General features: G+C 40.9%; 1 protein-coding gene across 49 annotated transcripts in view; it reads left to right on the forward strand.

The window, feature by feature from the left end:
- MANBA (mannosidase beta) overlaps positions 1–20852 on the forward strand; it is a 589447-nt gene that overhangs the window by 105031 nt on the left and 463564 nt on the right. For 48 of the 49 annotated variants that reach the window (XR_009564080.1, XR_009564069.1, XR_009564114.1 and 45 more), the window contains 3 exons: positions 3618–3760; positions 4605–4862; positions 7822–8371. Coding sequence is in view for 1 of the 49 variants with exons in the window: in XM_030845116.2 (XP_030700976.2) it covers positions 3618–3760; positions 4605–4862; positions 7822–8046 (626 nt within the window). In the remaining 48 variants the exon portion in view is untranslated. Of the gene's footprint in view, positions 1–3617; positions 3761–4604; positions 4863–7821; positions 9122–20852 lie in introns of those variants that run through there. The other variant, XM_030845116.2, reaches the window with a different exon arrangement.

Genomic DNA, 20852 nt, shown 5'->3' on the forward strand with positions numbered 1-20852 from the left:
GTTTTTTTTTTTTTTTTTTTTTTTTTTTTTTGCGGTACACGGGCCTCTCACCCGTTGCAGAGCACAGGCTCCAGACGCGCAGGCTCAGCGGCCATGGCTCATGGGCCCAGCCGCTCCGCAGCATGTGGGATCTTCTGGACTGGGGCACGAACCCGTGTCCCCTGCATCGGCAGGCGGACTCTCAACCACTGCGCCACCAGGGAAGCCCTATTGTTGTTTTTTTAAAAACTCTTTATTAAATTTGCCACAATATTGCTTCTGTTTTATGTTTCGTCTTTTTGGCTGCAAGTCATGTGGGATCTCAGCTCCCTGACCAGGGATCGAATCCACACCTCCCGCATTGGAAGGTGAAGTCCCAACCACTGGACCACAAGGGAAGTCCTGATTATTGTTTTTGATATTTTTACATCTTTTTGTTTTGTGTATCCCTTAACTAATTACTGTGGATATAGATGATTTTTGTCTTTTAACCTTCCTGCTAGCTTTGTACATGGTTGATTTACTACCTAATATTTGCCTTTACAAATGAGCTTTTTCCTTTCATAATTTTCATGTTTCTATTTGTAGCCTTTTCTTTTTCACTTAGAGAAATACCTTTACCATTTCTTGTGAAGCTGGTTTGGTGGTGCCCAACTCTTAGATTTTGCTTGTCTGTAAAACTTTTGATTTCTCCATCAAATCTGAATGGAAGTCTTGCTGAGTAGAGTATTCTTGTTTGTAGATTTTCCCTTCATCACTTTACATTTATTCTGCCACTCCCATCTGGCCTGCAGAGCTGCTGAAAAGTCCACTGATGGCGTTATGGGAGTTCCTTGGTATGTAACTTGTTGCTTTTCCCTTTTCAATATTCTTTCTTTAACTTTTGCCATTTTAATTCAGTGTATCTTGGTGTGGACCTCTTTGGGTTGATCTTGTTTGTGTTCCAGGACCTGCATGTCTGTTTCTTTTCCCAGATTAGGGAAGTTTTCAGCCGACTGTGTCCTCAAATATGTTCTCTGCCCCTTTCTCTCTCTCTTCTCCTTCTGAGACCCTATAATGTGAATATTAGTGCACTTGATTTTGTACCAGAGGTCTCTTAAACTGTTCTCTTTTCTTTTTATTCTTTTTTCTGTTCAGCTTCAGTGATTACCACTACTCTGTCTTCCATCTCCCTGATCCATTCCTCTGTATCATTTCATCTACTGTTGATTTCTTTTAGTGTACTTTTCATTTTAATTGTTGTAGTTTTCATCTCTGTCTAGTTCTTTATATCTTCTAACTCTTTGTTAAACTTCTCACTGTGTTCCTCCATTCTTCTCCTGCATTCTTTGATCATCTTTATGATCATCACCCTGAATTCTTTCTTAGGTAGATTGCCTATCTCCACTTCACTTAGTTCTTCATCTGGGGTTTTATCTTCTTCCTTTGTTTGGAACATGTTCCTCTGTTGCCTCAGTTTGCCTAACTTGCTCTTTTTTTATTTCTGTGTATCTGGTAGGTTGGTAATGTTTCCTGATCTTGGAGAAGTGACCTTTTGTAAGAGGTACACTGTGCATCCCAGCAGCTCACTCCCCTCTGGTCATCAGAGCTATACGCTTTAGGGGTGCCCCCTATGTGGGGTGCATGGGTCCTTCTGTGTGGTGGGCTTACTGATGTCGTTGGTCTAGTAGGCATGGCTGGCCCTTGGCCCAATTGGTTTCCAGGCCCTGCCTTGTGTGGACCCTGCCAGCCACTGGTTGGTGGGGCTGGGTCATGAGGCTGCTGGTTGCAGAACCCTGGAGGGTCCCAGGGCTACTGCTGGTTCACTTGTGGGCAGAGCCAGATTCTGGGGTGGGTGCTTACAGGACTGGGGTTCCTGGATCTAGTGTTGGCCTGATGGTGGGTGGGGCCAGTTCCTGATATGGCTGGCTGCAGGTTCTGGGGTATTCCGAAGCTGGTGCTGGCCCATTGGTGAGTGGGGCTGGATCCCAGGGCAGCTGGCTGAGGCATCCAAGGTTTCTCAGAGCTGGTGTTGGTCTGCTGGTGGGTGGGGCCCAGGCCCGGGAGTCCTGGGGCTGGTGCCAATCTGCTGTGTTGGCTGTGTCCAACAAGGTAGGCTGTAGGGCTGCAGTGGTCCTGGGGCTGGTGTCTTCCCATTGGTGGGTAGAGTTGGTGTCCAGGGGATCCTGCAGCCAGTAGGTGAATCTGGGTCCTGGGGCTAGTGCTGGCCCACTGGTGGGCAGAGCTGACTCCTAGGGTCTCTGGCTGCAGGGCCCAGTGTCCCAGAGCTGATTTTGAATTGTTGTTGGGTGAAGCCAAGGCCCAGGATGTTCTGGGGCTAGTGCTGGCTGGCTGGTGGCTGGGGCTGGGTCCCAGGGTTTGTAGCTGCCAGGCCCTGGGGGTCCTGAGGCTAGAGCTTGCACACTGTTGTATGGCACTGGGTCCTGGGCCCTCTGGTGGACAGGACCATGTCCTGAGGTGCCTCGGGCTCAGGAGGTCTTAAGGCAGCCTGTCTGCTGGTGGTTGTCCAGCTAATTGCTTGGCCTGAGGCATTCCAGTACTGGTGTGAACAGACTGGTGGGTGAGGCTGGGTCCTGGTGCCAATCAGCTGGAGGGAGAATTCCAAAATGGCGCTTGCCAGTGTCTGTGTCTCCAGGGTGAGCTCCAGTTGCTTGCTGCCTCTTTGGCAGACTCTCCAAGATCAGCAAATGAGTCTGACAGGCTCCTTTCAAATGACTGCTTCTGCCCTGGTTCCTGGAGTGTGTGAGATTTCGTGTGAGCCCTTTAAGAGGGGAGTCTCTATTTCCCCCAGCCCTCTGGGACTCCTGAATTTAATCCCTGCAGGCCTTCAAAGCCAAACATTGTTGGGGCTGGGGGCTTGTCTTCCTGGGGCAGGATCCCCGGGCTGGGGAGCCCAATATGGGGCTCAGACCCCTCGTTCCTTGAGGAGTACCTCTGCAGTTGTAATTATTCTTACATTTGTGGGTCACCCACTCCTGGGGTGTGGGTCTTGACTATGTGCAACTCTGCCTCTCCTACCCATCTTGTTGTGGTTCCTTCTTTATACCTTTAGTGGTAGATGATCTTTTCTGCGAGATTTTGGTCTTTCTCATAAATAATTGCTCTGTAAATAGTTGTGATTTTGGTGTGCTCATGAGAGGAGGTGAGCTCAGGGTCTTCCTACTCCACCATCTTGGCCAGCCTCTATAATAGTATTTTTGCTAAGTAATACTAGCGAAATGAATATTTGTAACAGATGTTCACTGCCAATGCTACTGACTCCCTTTTTCATGTGTATGTAGGGAAAAGGAACATCGGTACACTGAGCTTCTGGAAGCAGAATTGCATATGAGAAAGTGCTAGCTAGGAATCAGGTCTGGGCTCAAAATACTGCCCGTGGCATGTTTGACTTAACTGCTTGAGCTCCATTTCCTCATTTGAAAAGTGCGATGTTCATGGCTGCCTCGCTCAGATTTGAGGCTGACATGAGGTGGTGTCCAAAAATGCTACTTGCCCTCAACAAACATGGGTTCCCTCCACTGTCCGCTCTCCCTTCAATGCTCAGTGCCCTGAGTTATGACAGGTTACACAGCTGGACCCTGTGGATGATGACTCCGACTGCTTGACCCTTGTTTCCTAACCCAACTGATTACTTTTAGAGTATGGAGGAAAGTGGAAAATGCTTCATTATTTTGCTCGTCATTTCTTCGCTCCGCTGTTGCCGGTGGGTTTTGAGAATGAAGATGTGTTTTTCATCTACGGTGTGTCAGACCTTCATTCAGACCACAAGATGATGCTCACTGTAAGTTGCTTGGAGTTTTTTTCTCTCTGTGGTAGAGGGCGAATTTTAGATTTCTTTAGTTATTTGGTTCTATTCTTTTTTGGAAAAAAAAAGAAATTAATTTGTATCAAAATGTCTCTAGTACTTGCAGCAGAAAATGAGCTGTTCTTGGAATTGGAAAACCTATATTCAGGGAAAAATTCTATTTATTCTATGACCTTAATGTCTTGGTTCAGTTTCCTCATCTGTAAAATGACACCAGCCTGCCTTCTTAAAGGATTTCTATGGATAGCGAATACAGTCATTAGATGACTGTGCATTGTAAACTGTAAAATGCCAGTTAAATCTAAGGTTATTTATAATCATGAGAAGCTGGAAATAGGCTAGACTTTACCAAAAGAACTCATTTAAAACAGTATGTTAAAGTGGAAATCAGTAAAATTATTCAGAATATATATGTGGAAAAATGAACTTGTATTTAAAACAATTTTAGGTAAAAGAAAGGATAGAAACTCAAAGAAGTCTTGGATGGCTACAGTTAGGAGGACATTGAGAACAAGTCAAGTCTATGAATTAACTATAATGTGCCAGGTCCTGTGCCTTCCATAAATTGCTTAATTCTCGCAACAGCCTGTGGAGTTAGTGCTGTTATTATTCTCATTTTACGTTTGAAGAAATGGATACTTTGAGAAGTTAACTTCTTGGTTACATGACAAGTACTTGGTGGGGCTATGGTTAAACCCAAGTTTCACAGTCTCTTAACCAGTTCTGCTATTCTGACTTTCATCTATTATTACTCCTATTATTCTCTAAAAAAAATAGTAACTAAGAATGTTTGGTTTTTTTCTGTCTTGTTTCTCCCCAGGTGAGAGTCCACACATGGAGTTCCCTGGAGCCCGTGTGCTCTGAGACGACAAAGCCTTTTGTGATGAAAGCAGGGGAGTCTGCTCTTCTCTATGATAAGCCAGTAGCTGAATTATTAAGAGGATGTACAAATTGTACACGACAAAGCTGTGTGGTTTCCTTTTACCTGTCAACTGCCAGGGAGCTCTTGAGCCCAACCAACTATCACTTCCTGTCCTCACCAAAGGAGGCCAAGGGGCTCCACAAGGCAAATATCACTGTAAGCACCACTGGTCTGGGGTCACCGTGGCTTTGTGGAACTGTCCTGCTTTTTTGCAAAATTTCTCCTTGGTACTGAGCTTACCTGGGACCCGGGGAAGATTGGCCCCTTCCCACTGGAAGCAAAGAGCAAATAATTTTTATTATTTGTATTTGTCAAAGCTTAAGGTTCCTGCCACTCCTGCTGTCCCATCACATCTCCCTAGTCAGGCTGGTGCAGTGGAGGGTGAGGCAGCAGGAGTCATCACCACTGACTGCTCCTCCTGTAGGTTCCAGGCTCTGTCTGTCCTGGGGGCTTTACTGCATCAACCGTGAACTATTATCATCTGCATATACAAGTGAGCAAACCTGTTTGGAGGGACTGAGTAACGTGTTTATAAAGTCCATGGCCAGCAAACAATGGAGCCGGTAGAAGCACTCTTAATTTTGCATTTTTAAGGAGAGTCTATTCATTTAAAACATTTTCACTCTACTCTCTGATTTATTGCTTCCATGTTGCTCAGTCACCAAATCTCTTTATCACTGCCAAGGGAAAAAAAGAGATGATCAGGATAGGATGTGTTGTTATAAAAATTGTGTAGCTAGGGCTTCCCTGGTGGCGCAGTGGTTGAGAGTCTGCCTGCCGATGCAGGGGACACGGGTTCGTGCCCCGGTCCGGGAAGATCCCACATGCCGCAGAGCAGCTGGGCCCGTGAGCCATGGCCGCTGAGCCTGCGCATCCGGAGCCTGTGCTCCGCAACGGGAGAGGCCACAACAGTGAGAGGCACACGTACCGCAAAAAAAAAAAAAAAAATTGTGTAGCTAGGAAATTTGGAATCTGTCTAGTTGATTGAAAACCTTTCCTTCCCTTTCCCCCTCTCCATGTAGTGATTGAAACTTTCTAGAAAAATATTTTCATTCTCTATTTTTAATGAATTTTAAGTTTGTTTTAGATTTCATTGAAAAGACTTAAGTGAGAGGATTTTTTACATTTGCTTTGGAAATCATATCAAAACTCAGTCCTTGAAATGAAAGCATAGCTTCCTTCCCAATTAATAATGAAATAGTCCCATAATGAAATCTATCTGTCACAACTGATATAGGGCAACTATGAAGGAAATGACATACATTTACATAGCTTCTTTCCAGAAAAAAAGCACAAAACTATGTAGTAGACAAATCTGCAGTCTCTAGACAGGATTTCAAAATCTTTCTTTCCTCATCTGGGCCTCCATTACTTTGAGATAACTGGGCTGGGGGAGAGGTAGGACTTCTTCCTTTGCCCTACCTCAGTTGGATTTCAATGAGACTTTGCCTATCCTAAAGGGATATAATAACAATAATAATAGTAATGATAGTTAACGTTATTGTAGGCTTAATGTAGGCCAGGCGCTTGGATGTACTATCCTCGGGGATGCTGGGGACTGAGTTTTCCTCCCTGTGTCCCTGAAGCCAGAATACAAGCTTGAGCTCTGGGCTCTGCAGTCAGATATGCAGAGATGAGGTTTCCGATCAGAAGAAGGCAACAACGAGAGTGAGCAGGTGCCAGTGTCCCTTCTGGCCTTGGCCTTGGGACAGAGTAGCTGAGGCTTCCCTGCAGGCTTGGTGGCAGCCAGGGCCAGCCATGTAAACTGTGTGCCTGCAACTGCTTTAGGGTCTTCATCAGAATAGGTGGGTGGAATGATTTGGGAATTTGACATCTAACTTTAAGCCTGCATCTCTGACCCTCTGAGAGCTACCTAATACATTTTGTTTCTTTTTTGCTTCTACCAAAGTAGAGTTTCTTGTTAATAACTCAGAACCCTGCATGCTGTCTCAGGCTAAGTTATATATAGTAAAAATCGCCCTTGGAAATTCTTTATGTCACACATAACCTATAATGTCAAACCTACGGCGTGGCAGGTATGCATGTGGAAGAGTCATGTTTCATGACAGATGCACGGCTTGAATACCAGGTCCCACTCAACTGTGTACTCACAGTGAGAGAGGTTCACAAACCCCCAGCCTCCAGGAAGCATCTCTGCCTCTCTCTCTGCCTGTGCTAAGAGGCTAATGAATGACAAGACTTAAACTGTGCTCTTCTTTGCTGATATCGTGTGGGATGTTAAAAGTGCTAATGTAAAGCAACTATACTCCAATAAAAATGAATTTAAAAAAAGAAGGAAAAAAAATTAAAGTAAGAAAGTTAAGGGTCAGATTACAAAGCTGAGTTTCACATTACGAAGATTTTTTCAAATATTTCAAAGTTGGATGGACTTATATCCAAATGAATAGGAAAATAAATAATTTCATTTAGATGGTTCAGATTAAATAAAACGAATACTTGAAAAATTCTAAATAAGTACAATGTGATAGCTACCTAAGAATGAACGTTAGTAAATCTGTCAAGAGTAATATGAAAAGCAAATTAATTTGAGCTGAATAAAAAAAAAAGTGCTAATAATGTGACTTTACTGACGATGCAATAAAAGAGGGAGAGCTCTAGTGGTAGAGCTTTTGGAGATGCCCAGCCGGCTGCTGCCTAGATTGCAGGATCTCCTCAGAAGACTAGAAGGTGAGCCCCATGGCTGTGCTCTGCAGCCAGCTCCACACAGATTCTGAGAAAGTCATTTAAAACACCCAGCCCTGGTGCAGAAATGTGTCTCTCTTGATGAGACCCTGAGAAAAAGGTATAAAGCTGTAAAAGCTACAAAGCCTTGAGATTCGTGTGAAATATTCTCCTTAATAATTGGAGACTACATATTCCCCCCCTCCCCGCCTGGTTTGAGATTACAATTTGGTAATTTTCCACAGCCTTCAATACATTTCCACATAGTTTTTAGCATCTGACACAGTGCATGGAATGTATGACTTTAGCAGCTGCAGGACCAAAGTTGTAGGAAATGCACTCCTTGTTAGCCACATCGATGTTCTGATAGGCGCTGTATATAGAATAGAGAGCTCTGCCCTCGTCCTTCACTTCATTTATCTTTTTCTTTCAGGCCACCATCTCTCAGCAAGGGGACACATTTGTTTTTCATCTGAAAACCTCAGCTGTTGCTCCCTTTGTTTGGTTGGATGTAGAAAGCATCCCAGGGAGATTCAGTGACAATGGTTTTCTCATGACTGAGGAGACACGGACTGTATTCTTCTACCCTTGGAAACCCACCAATGAGAGTGAATTGGAGCGATCTTTTCATGTGATTTCACTGGCGGATATTTACTGAGGGAATCCAGGCTGTATTGGCAGGAGCTGAAGGCAACCAGAAACAAGTTGAAGAGGCCAGGAAACGCGTCTGCTTGCTGTCAGGTGTCTGCATAACCACTTGGTGAAGAGCTTGTACTAGTGCATTCTCCCAGGGAAGGCTGTGTACTCAGGTGATGTCCTCCTCCAACAAAGCTGTGCCTAGGTGCCGTCCAGTCCGCACCAGGACTGTGGTTTTAGCCCATTCCCCCACGGCTTTTGCACCACATGAACCAGTTATAACCCAACTGCCTCTCCAAGCCCGGAAAGGAGGTCTGTCCACGTGCAGCCCTTTAAGGGAATCACAGGTACGTGATTATTGCGGTATCTGTGGAATCAAATGTGGAAGGTCGTGAGGTCATGTAGGCTCTCGTGGTTAGCTTTGAGAAATACCAAATAATCGGAATGAAACTGCTTTGTTGTTATTTCCAGAGGAAATGGAGATTCAAATGTCACAACAGAAAGAGAGTTCTGAGCGGTAGCCATATTGGTTGCTATTGCCGGAAAACTTGGGTGGTTGATTTTTGTCATTCGGTTACTTTTTGGGTAGGAGTCCTTTTTCCATTTGCAACGTTTTTTTAAAAATATTGTTTTAACAATAATAATTTATTTTTTGAAAGGCCATTGGAGTGATTCTTTGGAAAAAAAGCTCGTATTGAAATGGACATCACCATGGTCACTTTGGAAACTTCCGGGTGTCCTGACATAGGTCACCCATCGTTATGTACGGGCTTCAGGTTTGGTTGAATCCAGTGAGCTTTCCAATTCAAGGCTGTGGTTAGATTTGTACTTGGTGATCCTGGCAGCAAAGTGGTGTTCCCTTTCACTTGAGTTTGAACCATCTTAAAAAACATTGATTCATTATAATTGCTATGAAATCATTTTATTCTGCACTATCATGTTTATAAAATCACACTGGTAATGAAGCAAAGAGGGCAAAGTGTTAAGAAGTAGCCAATGTGGGTAAAGGTGTGTAGGAATTTTTTTCTGCTTTTGCGACTTCTCTGTAAGTTTGAAATTATGTTAAAATTTTAAAGTTGTATAAATTGCATTGACAACTTGGTGTTTCATTTGTGGCTTATTTCCTCATTCCATGAACACTCAGTTTTGCCCAGTACCCTGCTGAGCATTAATTTCCATTTAGCTCTGGTCAAGTTTTTAGTCTATTTGATAAACTTGAAGAGTTTGAAGAATCTAATCCAGGATATTTGAAGGGTCTTCTCTAAGAAGAATCAGGTAATTGGTTATAGAGTGGACTGGCAGTGAGAGTTTGGCTTTAGAATCAAGACTAAATAGATAATAGTTTTGGTTTTAAACCTGAGAATCTTTTGGCCATGGTTCAGAGACTAAAAAGAAATAAATGCAGCCAACCCAGGCCTCTCCTTCAGTATCTATGAGTTCCCTCATTTTATGTGTTATTTCAAAATATATATAACAGGCTTATGAAAGGCTGTGACTTAGGGATGTAACCCAGAAGATTCTTACCTGATAAATATTATATCACTTTCTTGTCACTGTTGCTGGGGGACAGGGAGGACACACCTCTCCATTCACTAGAGCATTTTTCTGTGCTAGGTACCCTGTGATGTGGGCTTTGAAGTTGATGGGCCAAATTTACTGGGTTGGCCAAACCCAAAAAGTTTGTTTGGGTTTTTCCCTAATTCTGTAACGACCCAATACATTGCAATTCTGCCCTTACTAGCTCTGTAACCTTAATCTAGTTATTTAACTTCTACGTTCCGTTTTCTTGTGGTACAGTGGGAATAATTACGCTCACCTTGTAAGTGTGGGTTTTTTAAAATAATTTATTTTTGGCTGCATTTGCTCTTCATTGCTGCACGCGGGCTTTCTCTAGTTGCGGCGAGCGGGGACTACTCTTCATTGTGGTGTGCGAGCTTCTCGTTGTGGTGGCCTCTCTTGTTGCGGAGCACAGGCTCTAGGCACGTGGGCCTCAGTAGTTGTGGCACGTGGGCTCAGTAGTTGTGGTTCGCAAGCTCTAGAGCACAGGCTCAGTAGCGCACAGGTTTTGTTGCTCCGCAGCATGTGGGATCTTCCCGGACCAGGGATTGAACCCGTGTCCCCTGCACTGGCAGGCGGATTCTTAACCACCGCACCACCAGGGAAGTCCCTGTAAGTGTGCTTTGAAGAATAAATTAAAAATGTGGTTCAAGGGCTCGGCCCAGTACTGACACTTAGTGAAGGCTCTGTAAATGGAGGCGCCATTCTGGGGTGTGACCCTCTTGTCTAGAGAGGGCAGGGCCCCACCCACACTGACCTGAGTCAGAATCCAAGTTCTGAGGCTTATTGGCTGTGTGACATTGGGCAACCACTTGATCTTCTAGATTTTAGTTTTCTCATCTGTAAAATGGAGATAGTAATCTCTAACCTTCAAAGGTAGTGGTAAAGATTAAACAAATAGGGTCTGGAACAAAATAAATGCTAGTCATACTTTTTTATTTTTTGTGGTATGCCGGCCTCTCACTGTTGTGGCCTCTCCCCTTGCGGAGCACAGGCTCCGGACACGCAGGCTCAGCGGCCATGGCTCACGGGCCCAGCCGCTCCGCGGCACGTGGGATCCTTCCTGGACCGGGGCACGAACCCGTGTCCCCTGCATCGGCAGGCGGACTCTCAACCACTGTGCCACCAGGGAAGCCCTAGTCATACTTTTATAACATCATTATCACTCAGTACATGAAGCAAGGGTAAAAATGAAACAAATAAAGGCAGATGCCTTTTTTCTTTCTTTTTTTAAAATTGAAGTATAGCTAATACAATATTGCATTAGTTTCAGGTGTACCGCAAGATGATTCACTTATATATATGTATTTTCAGATTATTTACCACTATAGGTTATTACAGTATATTGAGTATAATTCCTTGTACTATACAGTAAATCCTTCTTGTTTATCTGTTTTACATATAGTAGTGTGTATTTGTTAATCCCATACTCCTACTTTGCCCTCCTCTCTCCTCCTCTTTGGTAACCATGTTTGTTTTCTCTGTCTGTGAGTCTGTTCCTGTTTTTTGTTTGTTTGTTTGTTTTTTTAAATAATTTTTGATGTGGACCATTTTTAAAGTCTTTATTGAATTTGTTACAATATTCTGTTTTTTTATGTTTTGGTTTTTTTGGTCGCAAGGCATGTGGGATCTTAGCTCCCCAACCAAGGATCGAACCCTCACCCCCTGCATTGGAAGGCAAAGTCTTAACCACTGGACCACCAGGGAAGTCCTTCCTGTTTTGTATATAGATTCATTTGCATTATTTTTTTAGATTCCACATGTAGGTAATAGCATATAATATTTGTCTTTCTCTGACTTGCTTCACTACGTGTGATATTCTCTAGGTTCATCCATGTCGCTGTAAATGGCAATATTTCATTTTTAAAATTATTTATTTATTTATTTTTTTGCTGCATCGGGTCTTAGTTGCAGCATGTGGGATCCTTCGTTGAGGCACACGGGCTCTTCGTTGTGGTGTGCAGGCTTCTCTCTAGTTGTGGTGCGTGGACTCGAGTGCGTGGGCTCAGTAGTTGCGGCACGCGGGCTCTCTAGTTGTGGTGTGTGGGCTCCAGAGCATGTGGGCTCGGTAGTTGCGGCACGTGGGTTTAGTTGCCCTGCGGCGTGTGGGATCTTAGTTTCCCGACCAGGGATTGAACCAGCGTCCCCTGCATTGCAAGACAGATTCTTAACCACTGGACCACCAAAGAAGTCCCAATATTTCATTTTTTAAGGCTGAGTAATATTCCATTGTATATATGTATATAACACATCTTTTTTTTTAGTACTATAGACAAGAGATCCACTTCAATTTTTTTTTTACTTTTTATTTTTTAATTAAAAATTTTTAATTGAATTATAGTTGATTTTTAATGTTGTGTTAGTGTGTGGTATACAGCAATGTGATTCAGTATACCAGCTGGTATACATTAGGACCTCGTTGTTTATCTATTTTATATATAGTAGTTTGTATCTGCTAGTCCCAAGCTCCTAATTTATCCCTCTCCCACCTTCTTTCCCCTTTGGTAACTATAAGTTTGTTTTCTACATCTGTGAGTCTGTTTCTGTTTTGTAAATAAGTTCATTTGTATCATATTTTGGATCCCACATATAAGTGATATCATAAGGCATTTGTCTTTCTCTGTCTGACTTACTTGACTTAGTATGATAATCTCTAGGCCCATCCATGTTGCTGCAAATGGCGTTATTTCATTCTTTTTTATGGTCGAGTAATATTCCACACACACACACACACACACACACGCATACACATACACATATACATACCACAACTTCTTTATCCATTCATCTGTCAGTGAACATTAGGTTGCTTCCATGTCTCGACTATTGTACATAGTGCTGCTGTGAACATTGGGGTGCGTGTATCTTTTCGAATTAGAGTTTTCTCCAGACATATGCCCAGGAGTGGAATTGTTGGATCATATGGTAACTCTATTTTTAGTCTTTTAAGGAACCTCCATAGTGGCTGCACCAACTTACATTCCCACAAACAGTGTAGGAGGGTTCCCTTTTCTCCACACCCTCTCCAGCATTTGTTATTTATAGACTTTTTAGTGATAGCCATTTTGACTGGTGTGAGGTGATACCTCACTGTAGTTTTGATTTGCATTTCTCTAACAATTAGTGATGTGGAGCATCCTTTCATGTGACTTTGGCCATCTGTATGTCTTTTTGATTAGGTTGTTTGTTTTTTGGTATTAAGTTGCATGGACTGTTTATATACTTTGTATATTAACTTCTTTTTTTTAACATCTTTATTGGAGTATAATTGCTTTACAATGGTGTGTTAGTTTCTGCTTTATAACAAAGTGAATCAGTTATACATATACATATGTTCCCATATCTCTTCCCTCTTGTGTCTCCCTCCCACCCTCCCTATCCCACCCTCAATTAACTAGTTATTGGTCATATTGTTTGCAACTATTTTCTCCCAGTACGTGGGTTGTTTTTTCATTTTGTTGATGGTTTCCTTTACTGTGCAAGAGCTTTTAAGTTTGACTAGGTTCAATTTGTTTATTTTTGCTTTTATTTCTTTTGCCTTGGGAGATTGAGCTAAGAAAAGATTACTATGAATTACGTTAGAGAAGATTTTGTCCATGTTCTCTTCTAGGATTTTTATGGTGTCCTGTCTTATATTTAGGTCTTTAAACCATTGTGAGTTTATTTTTGTATATGGTGTGAGGGACTGTTCTAGTTTAATGGATTTACATGTAGCTGTCCAGCTCTCCAATACCACTTTTTGAAGAGGTTGTCTTTTCTCCATTGACTATCATTGCTCCCTTTGATGTAGATTAGCTGGCCGTAGGTGCGTGGGTTTATTTCTGGGCGCTCTATTCTGTCCCATTGAGCTGTTTGTCTGTTTTTGTGCCAAATACATGCTGCTTTGATTACTGTGATTTCTGTCGCTTTGTGGTACAGTCTGAAGTCTAGAAGGGTTATGTCTCCAGCTTTATTTTTTTCTTCAGGATTGCTTTGGCAATTCAGGGTCTCTTGTAGTTCCATATAAATTTTAGGATTATTTGTTCTAGTTCTGTGAAAAATGTCATGGGTATTTTGATAGTGATTGCATTAAAGTTTAGATTGCTTTGGGTAGTATGATGCCATTTTAACAGTATTACATTTTTCCAATCCAAGAGCATGGGTTATCTTTCCATTTCTTTAAATCACCATCAGTTTTCTTTATCAGTGTTTTCTAGTTTTCAGTGTATAGGTCTTTCACTTCCTTGATTAAGTTTATTCCTAGGTATTTTTTTGACACAATATTAAATGGGATTTCTTTTTTACTTTCTGTTTCTAATATTACATTATTAGTGTAAAGACATGCAACAGATTTCTGTATGTTAATCTTGTATCCTGCTACCTTGATGAATTCATTTATTAGTTCTAATAGTTTTTGTGTGGAGACTTTAAGGTTCTCTATATAGAGTGTCATGTCATCTACAAATAGTGACAGTTTTATTACCTCTTCCCTTCCAATTTGGAAGCCTTTTATTTCTTGTCTGATTGCTGCGGCTAGGACTTCCAATATTTTTTTGAATAGTAGTGGTGAGAGTAGGTATCCTTATCTTGTTCCTGAAGTTAATGGGAAGGTTTTCAGCTTTTCACTGTTAAGTATTATGTTGGCTCTGAGGTTATTGTAAATGGCTTTTATTATGTTGAGATTTGTTCCCTCTATATCCACTTTGATGAGAGTTTTTATCATGAATGGATGTTGAATTTTGTCAAATGCTTTTTCTATGTCTATTGAGATGATCATATGATTTTTGTCGCTTGTTAATGTGGTATATCACATTGATTTGCATATGTTGAACCATCCTTGTGACCCTGGAATGAATCCAACTTGATAGTGGTGTATGATCCTTTTTATGTATTGTTGGATTCAGTTTCCTAATAGTTTGTGGAGGATTTTTGCATCTATATTCATCAAAGATATTGGCTGTAATTTTCTTTTTTGTAATGTCTTTGGTTTTGGTATCATGGCAATGGTAGCTTCATAGAATGAATTTGGGAGTGTTCCCTCCTCTTCAAATCTCTGAAACAGTTTGAGCAGGATAGGTATAAGTTTTTCTTTATATGTTTGGTAGAATATCCCAGTGAAGCTGTCTGGTCCTGGACTTTTGTTTGGAGGGAGTTTTTTTGTTGTTTATTTTTTGGTTTTTGTTTGTTTGTTTTTTTAAATTACAGAGTCTATTTCACTTCTAGTGATCGGTCTGTTCAAATTATCTGTTTCTTTTTGACTCAGTTTTGGCAGGCTGTATGTTTCTGGAACCTTGTCCATTTCTTCTAGGTTGTTCAATTTGTTGGCATATAATTTGTTGTTCATAATATTCTCTTATGATTTTTTGTATTTCTGTGGTATCAGTTATTTCTCCTCTTTCATTTCTTATTTTATTTGGGTCCTCTCTCTTTTCTTCTTGGTGAGCCTAGATAGAGGTTTGCTGATTTAGTTTATCTTTTCAAAAAACCAGCTCTTGGTTTTATTGATCTTTCCTATTGTTTTTAATCTGTATTTTATTTATTTCCTCTCTGATCTTTATTATTTTCTTCCTTCTGCTGACTTTGGGTTTTGTTTGTCCTTTTTCTAATTCTGTTAGCTGGTAGGTTAGGCTGCTTATTTGAGATTTTTCTTGTTTCTTGAGGAAGGCCTATATCGCTGTTCCCTCTTAGCATTGCTTTTGCTGCATCTCATAGATTTTATATGGTTGTGTTTTCATTTTTTTTAATAAATTTATTTATTTTAATTTATTTTCATTTTTGGCTGTGTTGGGTCTTTGTTGCTGCATGCAGGATTTCTCTAGTTGCAGCGAGTGGGGGCTACTCTTCATTGCAGTGTGCGGGTTACTTATTGCAGTGGCTTCTCTTGTTGTGGAGCACGGGCTCTAGGTGCATGGGCTTCCGTAGTTGTGGCGTGTGGGCTCAGTAGTTGTGACTTGTGGGCTCTAGAGCTCAGGCTCAGTAGTTGTGGTGCACAGGCTTAGTTGCTCTGTGGCATGTGGAATCTTCCTGGACCAGGGCTCGAACCCGTGTCCCCTGTCTTGGCAGGCGGATTCTTAATCACTGTGCCACCAGGGAAGCCCTGTGTTTTCATTTTTATTTGTCTTTAGGTGTTTCTGATTTCTTCTTTCAGTTCATCATTGACCCATTGGTTTTTAGTAGCATGTTGTTTAGTTTTTGTGTGTTCATTCTTTTCCCATTTTTCTTTCTGTGGTTGATTTCTAGTTTCATACTCTTGTGGGCTGAAAAGATGCTTGAAATAATTTCTGTCCTCTAAACTTGTGGATTGTTTTGTGACCTAGTATGTGGTCTGTCCTAGAGACTGTTCCATATGGGCTTGAAAAGAATATGTGTTCTGGGTTTTTTTTTTTTTTTGGATGTACTATCCTGTAGATATCAATTAAGCCCAATTGGTCTGTTGTGTCATTTAGGACCTCTGTTGCCTTATTGATTTTCTGTCTGGATGATCTGTCCATTGATGTCAGTGAGGTGTTAAAGTCTTCTAGTATTATTATATTACTGTCAATTTCTTCCTTTATGTCTGTTAGTATTTGCTTTCTGTATTTAGGTGCTTCTATATTGGGTGCATATATGTTAATGCGTGTACTATCCTCTTCTTGTATTGATCCCTATATCATTATATAATGCCCTTCTTTGTCTTTCTTTATGGCCATTGTTTTAAAGTCTATTGTGACCCTGCTTTCTTGTTGTTTCCATTTGCATGAAATCTCTTTTTCCATCCCTTCACTTTCAATCCGTGTGTGTCTTTTACCCTGAAGTGAGTTTCTTGTAGGCAGTATATTGTAGGTTTTTGTTTTTTTTATCTAGTCTGCCACTGTGTGTCTTTTGATTGGAGCATTTAATCTATTGACATTTGAAATAATTATTGATAAGTATGTGCTTATTGACATTTTAATCCTGTTTTCCAGTTGTTTTTGTAGTTCTTTGTTTTTTTTTTTAACGTCTTTATTGGCGTATAATTGCTTTACAGTGGTGTGTTAGTTTCTGCTTTATAACAAAGTGAGTCAGCTATACGTATAAATGTATCCCCATATCCCCTCCCTCTTCTGTCTCCCTCCCACCCTCCCCATCCCACCCCTCTAGGTGGTCACAAAGCACCAAGCTGATCTCCTTGTGCTATGCGGCTGCTTCCCACTAGCTATCTATTTTACATTTGGTAGTATATATAAGTCCATGCCACTCTCTCACTTTGTACCAGCTTACCCTTCCCCCTCCCCATGTCCTCAAGTCCATTCTCTACACCTGCGTCTTTATTCCTGTCCTGCCCCTATGTTCTTCAGAACCATTTTTTTCTTTGTTTCTTCTTTTTCGTTTTTCCTTTTGTAGTTGACGATTTTCTTTCAAAGTATGCTTGAGTAACTTTCTTTTTGGTTTTTGTGAATCTATTGTACGTTTTTGACTTGTGGTTACCATGTTCAAGTATGTTGACCCATAACTATATCTATTTGCTTTATTTTTTTAAATTAATTTATTTTTTAAAAAAATTTATTTTTATTTTTATTTTTGGCTGTGTTGGGCCTTAGTTGTGGCGCACAGGATCTTTGTTGAGGCATGTGGGATCTTTCATTGTGGCGCACGGTCTTCTGTCTAGTTGTAGAGTGTGGGTTTTCTCTTCTCTAGTTGTGGCGCACAGGCTCTAGGGCATGTGGGCTCTGTAGTTGTGTGTGGGTTCCAGAGCACATGGGCTCTGTAGTTTGTGGCATGCGGCCTCTATCATTGAGGCGCGTGAGCTCAGTAGTTGTGGCGCCCAGGATTAGTTGCCCCATGACATGTGGGATCTTAGTTCCCTGACCAGGGATCGAACCCACATCCCCTGCATCGTAAGGTGGATTCTTTACTACTGAACCACGAAGGAGGTCCCTATCTATTTGCTTTAAAATGATAGTCATACAAGTTCAAAGGCATTCTAAAAGATCTATATTTTTATCCACCCCTCCCTCACATTTTGTGATTTTGGTGTCCTATTTACATCTTCATTCTTATACTTTTACTGTTAATTGTAATTATAATCACCTTTACAGTTCTTTGATTTTTTTAAATCCAAGTACAGGCTTATTTAAATGATCTTCAACCCTTTTATATATTTGCCTTTCCTATTGTGATTTTCCCTTTCCTATAGATTTTTGCTTCTTTTCTATTTAGGGAAGACCTTTCAATATTTCTTTCAGGGTTGGTTTAGTATTGCTATTTTATTTTACTTTATTTTAGTATAGTTGTTTTACACTGTTGTGTTAGTTTCTGCTACAGTGAAGTGAATCAGCTATATGTATACACATATCCTCTCCCTTTTGGACTTCCCTCCCACCCCACCCCCATCCCACCCATCTAGGTCACTACAGAGCACCAAACTGAGCTCCTGTGCTATACATCAGGTTCCCATGAACTATCTATTTTACACATGGCAGTGTACATATATCAATGCCAATCTCCCAATTTATCCCCCTCACCGTGTCCACATGTCCGTTCTCTACATCTGCATCTCTATTCCTGCCCTTCAAATGGGTTCATCTGTACCATTTTTCTAGATTCCACATATATGCATTAATACATGATATTTGTTTTTCTTACTGACTTGCTTCACTCTGTATCACAGACTCTAGGTCCATCCATGTCTATACAAATGACCCAATTTCGTTAATTTTAATGGCTAATGTTCTGTTGTATATATGTACCACATCTTCTTTATCCAGTCCTCTATTGATGGACATTTAGGTTGCTTCCTGTCCTGGCTGTTGTAAATAGTGCTGCAATGAACATTGGGGTGCATGTGTCTTTTTGAATTATGGTCTTATCAGGGTATATGCCCAGTAGTGGGATTGCTGGGTCATATGGTAGTTCTATTTTTAGTTTTTCAAGGAAACTCCATGCTGTTCTCCATAGTGGCTGTATCAATTTACATTCCCACCAACAGTGCAAGAGGGTTCCCTTTTCTCCACACCCTCTCTAGCATTTATTGTTTGCAGATTTTTTGATGATGGCCGTTCAGACCGGTGTGAGGTGATACCTCATTGTAGTTTTGATCTGCATTTTTCTAATAATTAGTGATATTGAGCATCTTTTCATGTGCTTCTTGGCTATCTGTATGTCTTCTTTGGAGAAATGTCTGTTTAGGTCTTCCACCCATTTGTTTGATTGGGTTGTTTGTTTTTTTGATATTGAGCTGCATGAGTTGTTTTTATATTTTGGAGATTTATCCCATGTCAGTTGCTTCGTGTGCAATTATTTTCTCCCATTCTGAGGATCGTCTTTTCATCTTGTTTATGGTTTTCTTTGCTGTGGAAAAGCTTTTAAATTTCATTAGGTCCCATTTGTTTATTTTTGTTTTTATTTTCATTACTGTAGGAGGTGAGTCAAAAAAGATCTTGCTGTGATTTATGTCATAGAGTGTTCTGCCTATGTTTCCCTCTAAGAGATTTATAGTGTCCGGTCTTACTGTTAGGTCTTTAATACATTTTGAGTTTATTTTTGTGTATGGTGTTATGTTCTAATTTCTTTCTTTTACATGTAGCTGTCCAGTTTTCCCAGCACCACTTTTTGAAGAGACTGTCTTTTCTCCATTATATATTCTTGCCTCCTTTGTTATAGATTAGTTGACCATAGGTACATGGGTTTACCTCTGGGCTTTCTCTCCTGTTCCACTTATCTGTTCTGTTTTCGTGTCAGTACCATACTGTCTTGATTACTGTAGCTTTGTAGTATAGTCTGGAGTCAGGGAGCCTGATTCCTCCAGCTGATTCAACCAGCTGGTGTTGAATTTTTCTTTTCCAAATTGCTTTGGCTATTGGGGGTCTTTTGTGTTTCCATACAAATTGTAAAATTTTTTGTTCTAGTTCTCTGAAAAATGCCATTGGTAATTTGATAGGGATTGAAGTGAATCTGTAGATTGCTTTGGGTAGTATAGTCATTTTCACAATATTGATTCTTCCAATCCAAGAACATGGTATATCTCTCCATGTGTTTGTGCCATCTTTGATTTCTTTCATCAGTGTCTTATAGTTTTCTGAGTACAGGTGTTTTGTCTCCTTAGGTAGGTTTATTCCTAGGTATTTTATTCTTTTTGTTGCAATGGTGAATGGTATTGTTTCCTTAATTTCCCTTTCTGATCTTTCATTGTTAGGGTATAGGAATACAAGAGATTTCTGTGCATTAATTTTGTATCCTGCAACTTTACCACATTCATTGATTAAGTCTAGTAGTTTTCTGGTGGCATTTTTAGGATTCTCTATGTATAGTTTCATGTCATCTGCAAACAGTGACAGTTTTACTTCTTCTTTTCCAGTTTGTATTCCTTTTATTTCTTTTTCTTCTCTGATTGCCATAGCTAGGACTTCCAAAACTATGTTGAATGAAAGTGGCGAGAGTAGACATCCTTGTCTTGTTCCTGATCTTAGAGGAAATGCTTTCAGTTCTTCACCATTGAGAATGATATTTGCTGTGAGTTTGTCGTATATGGCCTTTATTATGTTGAGGTATGTTCCCTCTATTCCCACTTTCTGGAGAGTTTTTATCATAAATGCATGTTGAATTTTGTCACAAGCTTTTTCTGTATCTATTGAGGTGATCATATGGTTTTTATTCTTTAATTAATTAATATGGTGTTTCACATTGATTGATTTTCATATATTGAAGAATCCTTGCATTCCTGGGATAAACCCCACTTGATCATGGTGTATGATCTTTTTAATGTGTTGTTGGATTCTGTTTGTTAGTATTTTGTTGAGGATTTTTGCATCCATATCCATCAGTATTATTGGTCTGTAATTTTCTTTTTTTGTGACATCTTTGTCTGGTTTTAGTATCAGGGTGATGGTGGCCTCATAGAATGAGCTTGGGAGTGTTCCTTCCTCTGCAGTTTTTGGAAGAGTTTGAGAAGGATGTGTTAAGTCTTCTCTAAATGTTTGAAAGAATTTGCCTTTGAAGCCATCTGGTCCTGGACTGTTGTTTGTTGGAAGATTTTTTAAAAAATAAATTTATTTATTTATTTTTGTCTGTGTTGGGTCTTTGTTGCTGAGCATGGGCTTTCTCTAGTTGCGGTGAGTGGGGGCTACTCTTTGTTGTGGTGCACGGTCTTCTCATTGCAGTGGCTTCCCTTGTTTTGGAGTATGGGCTCTAGGCATGCGGGCTTCAGTAGTTGTGGCATGCGGGCTCAGTAGTTGTGGCTTGCGGGCTTAGCTGCTCTGCGGCATTCCCGGACCAGGGCTCGAACCCATGTCCCCTGCATTGGCAGGCGGATTCTTAACCACTGCACCACCACGA

The sequence above is a fragment of the Globicephala melas genome, chromosome 5 (genome assembly GCF_963455315.2).
Source record: "Globicephala melas chromosome 5, mGloMel1.2, whole genome shotgun sequence".
NCBI lineage: Eukaryota > Metazoa > Chordata > Mammalia > Artiodactyla > Delphinidae > Globicephala > Globicephala melas.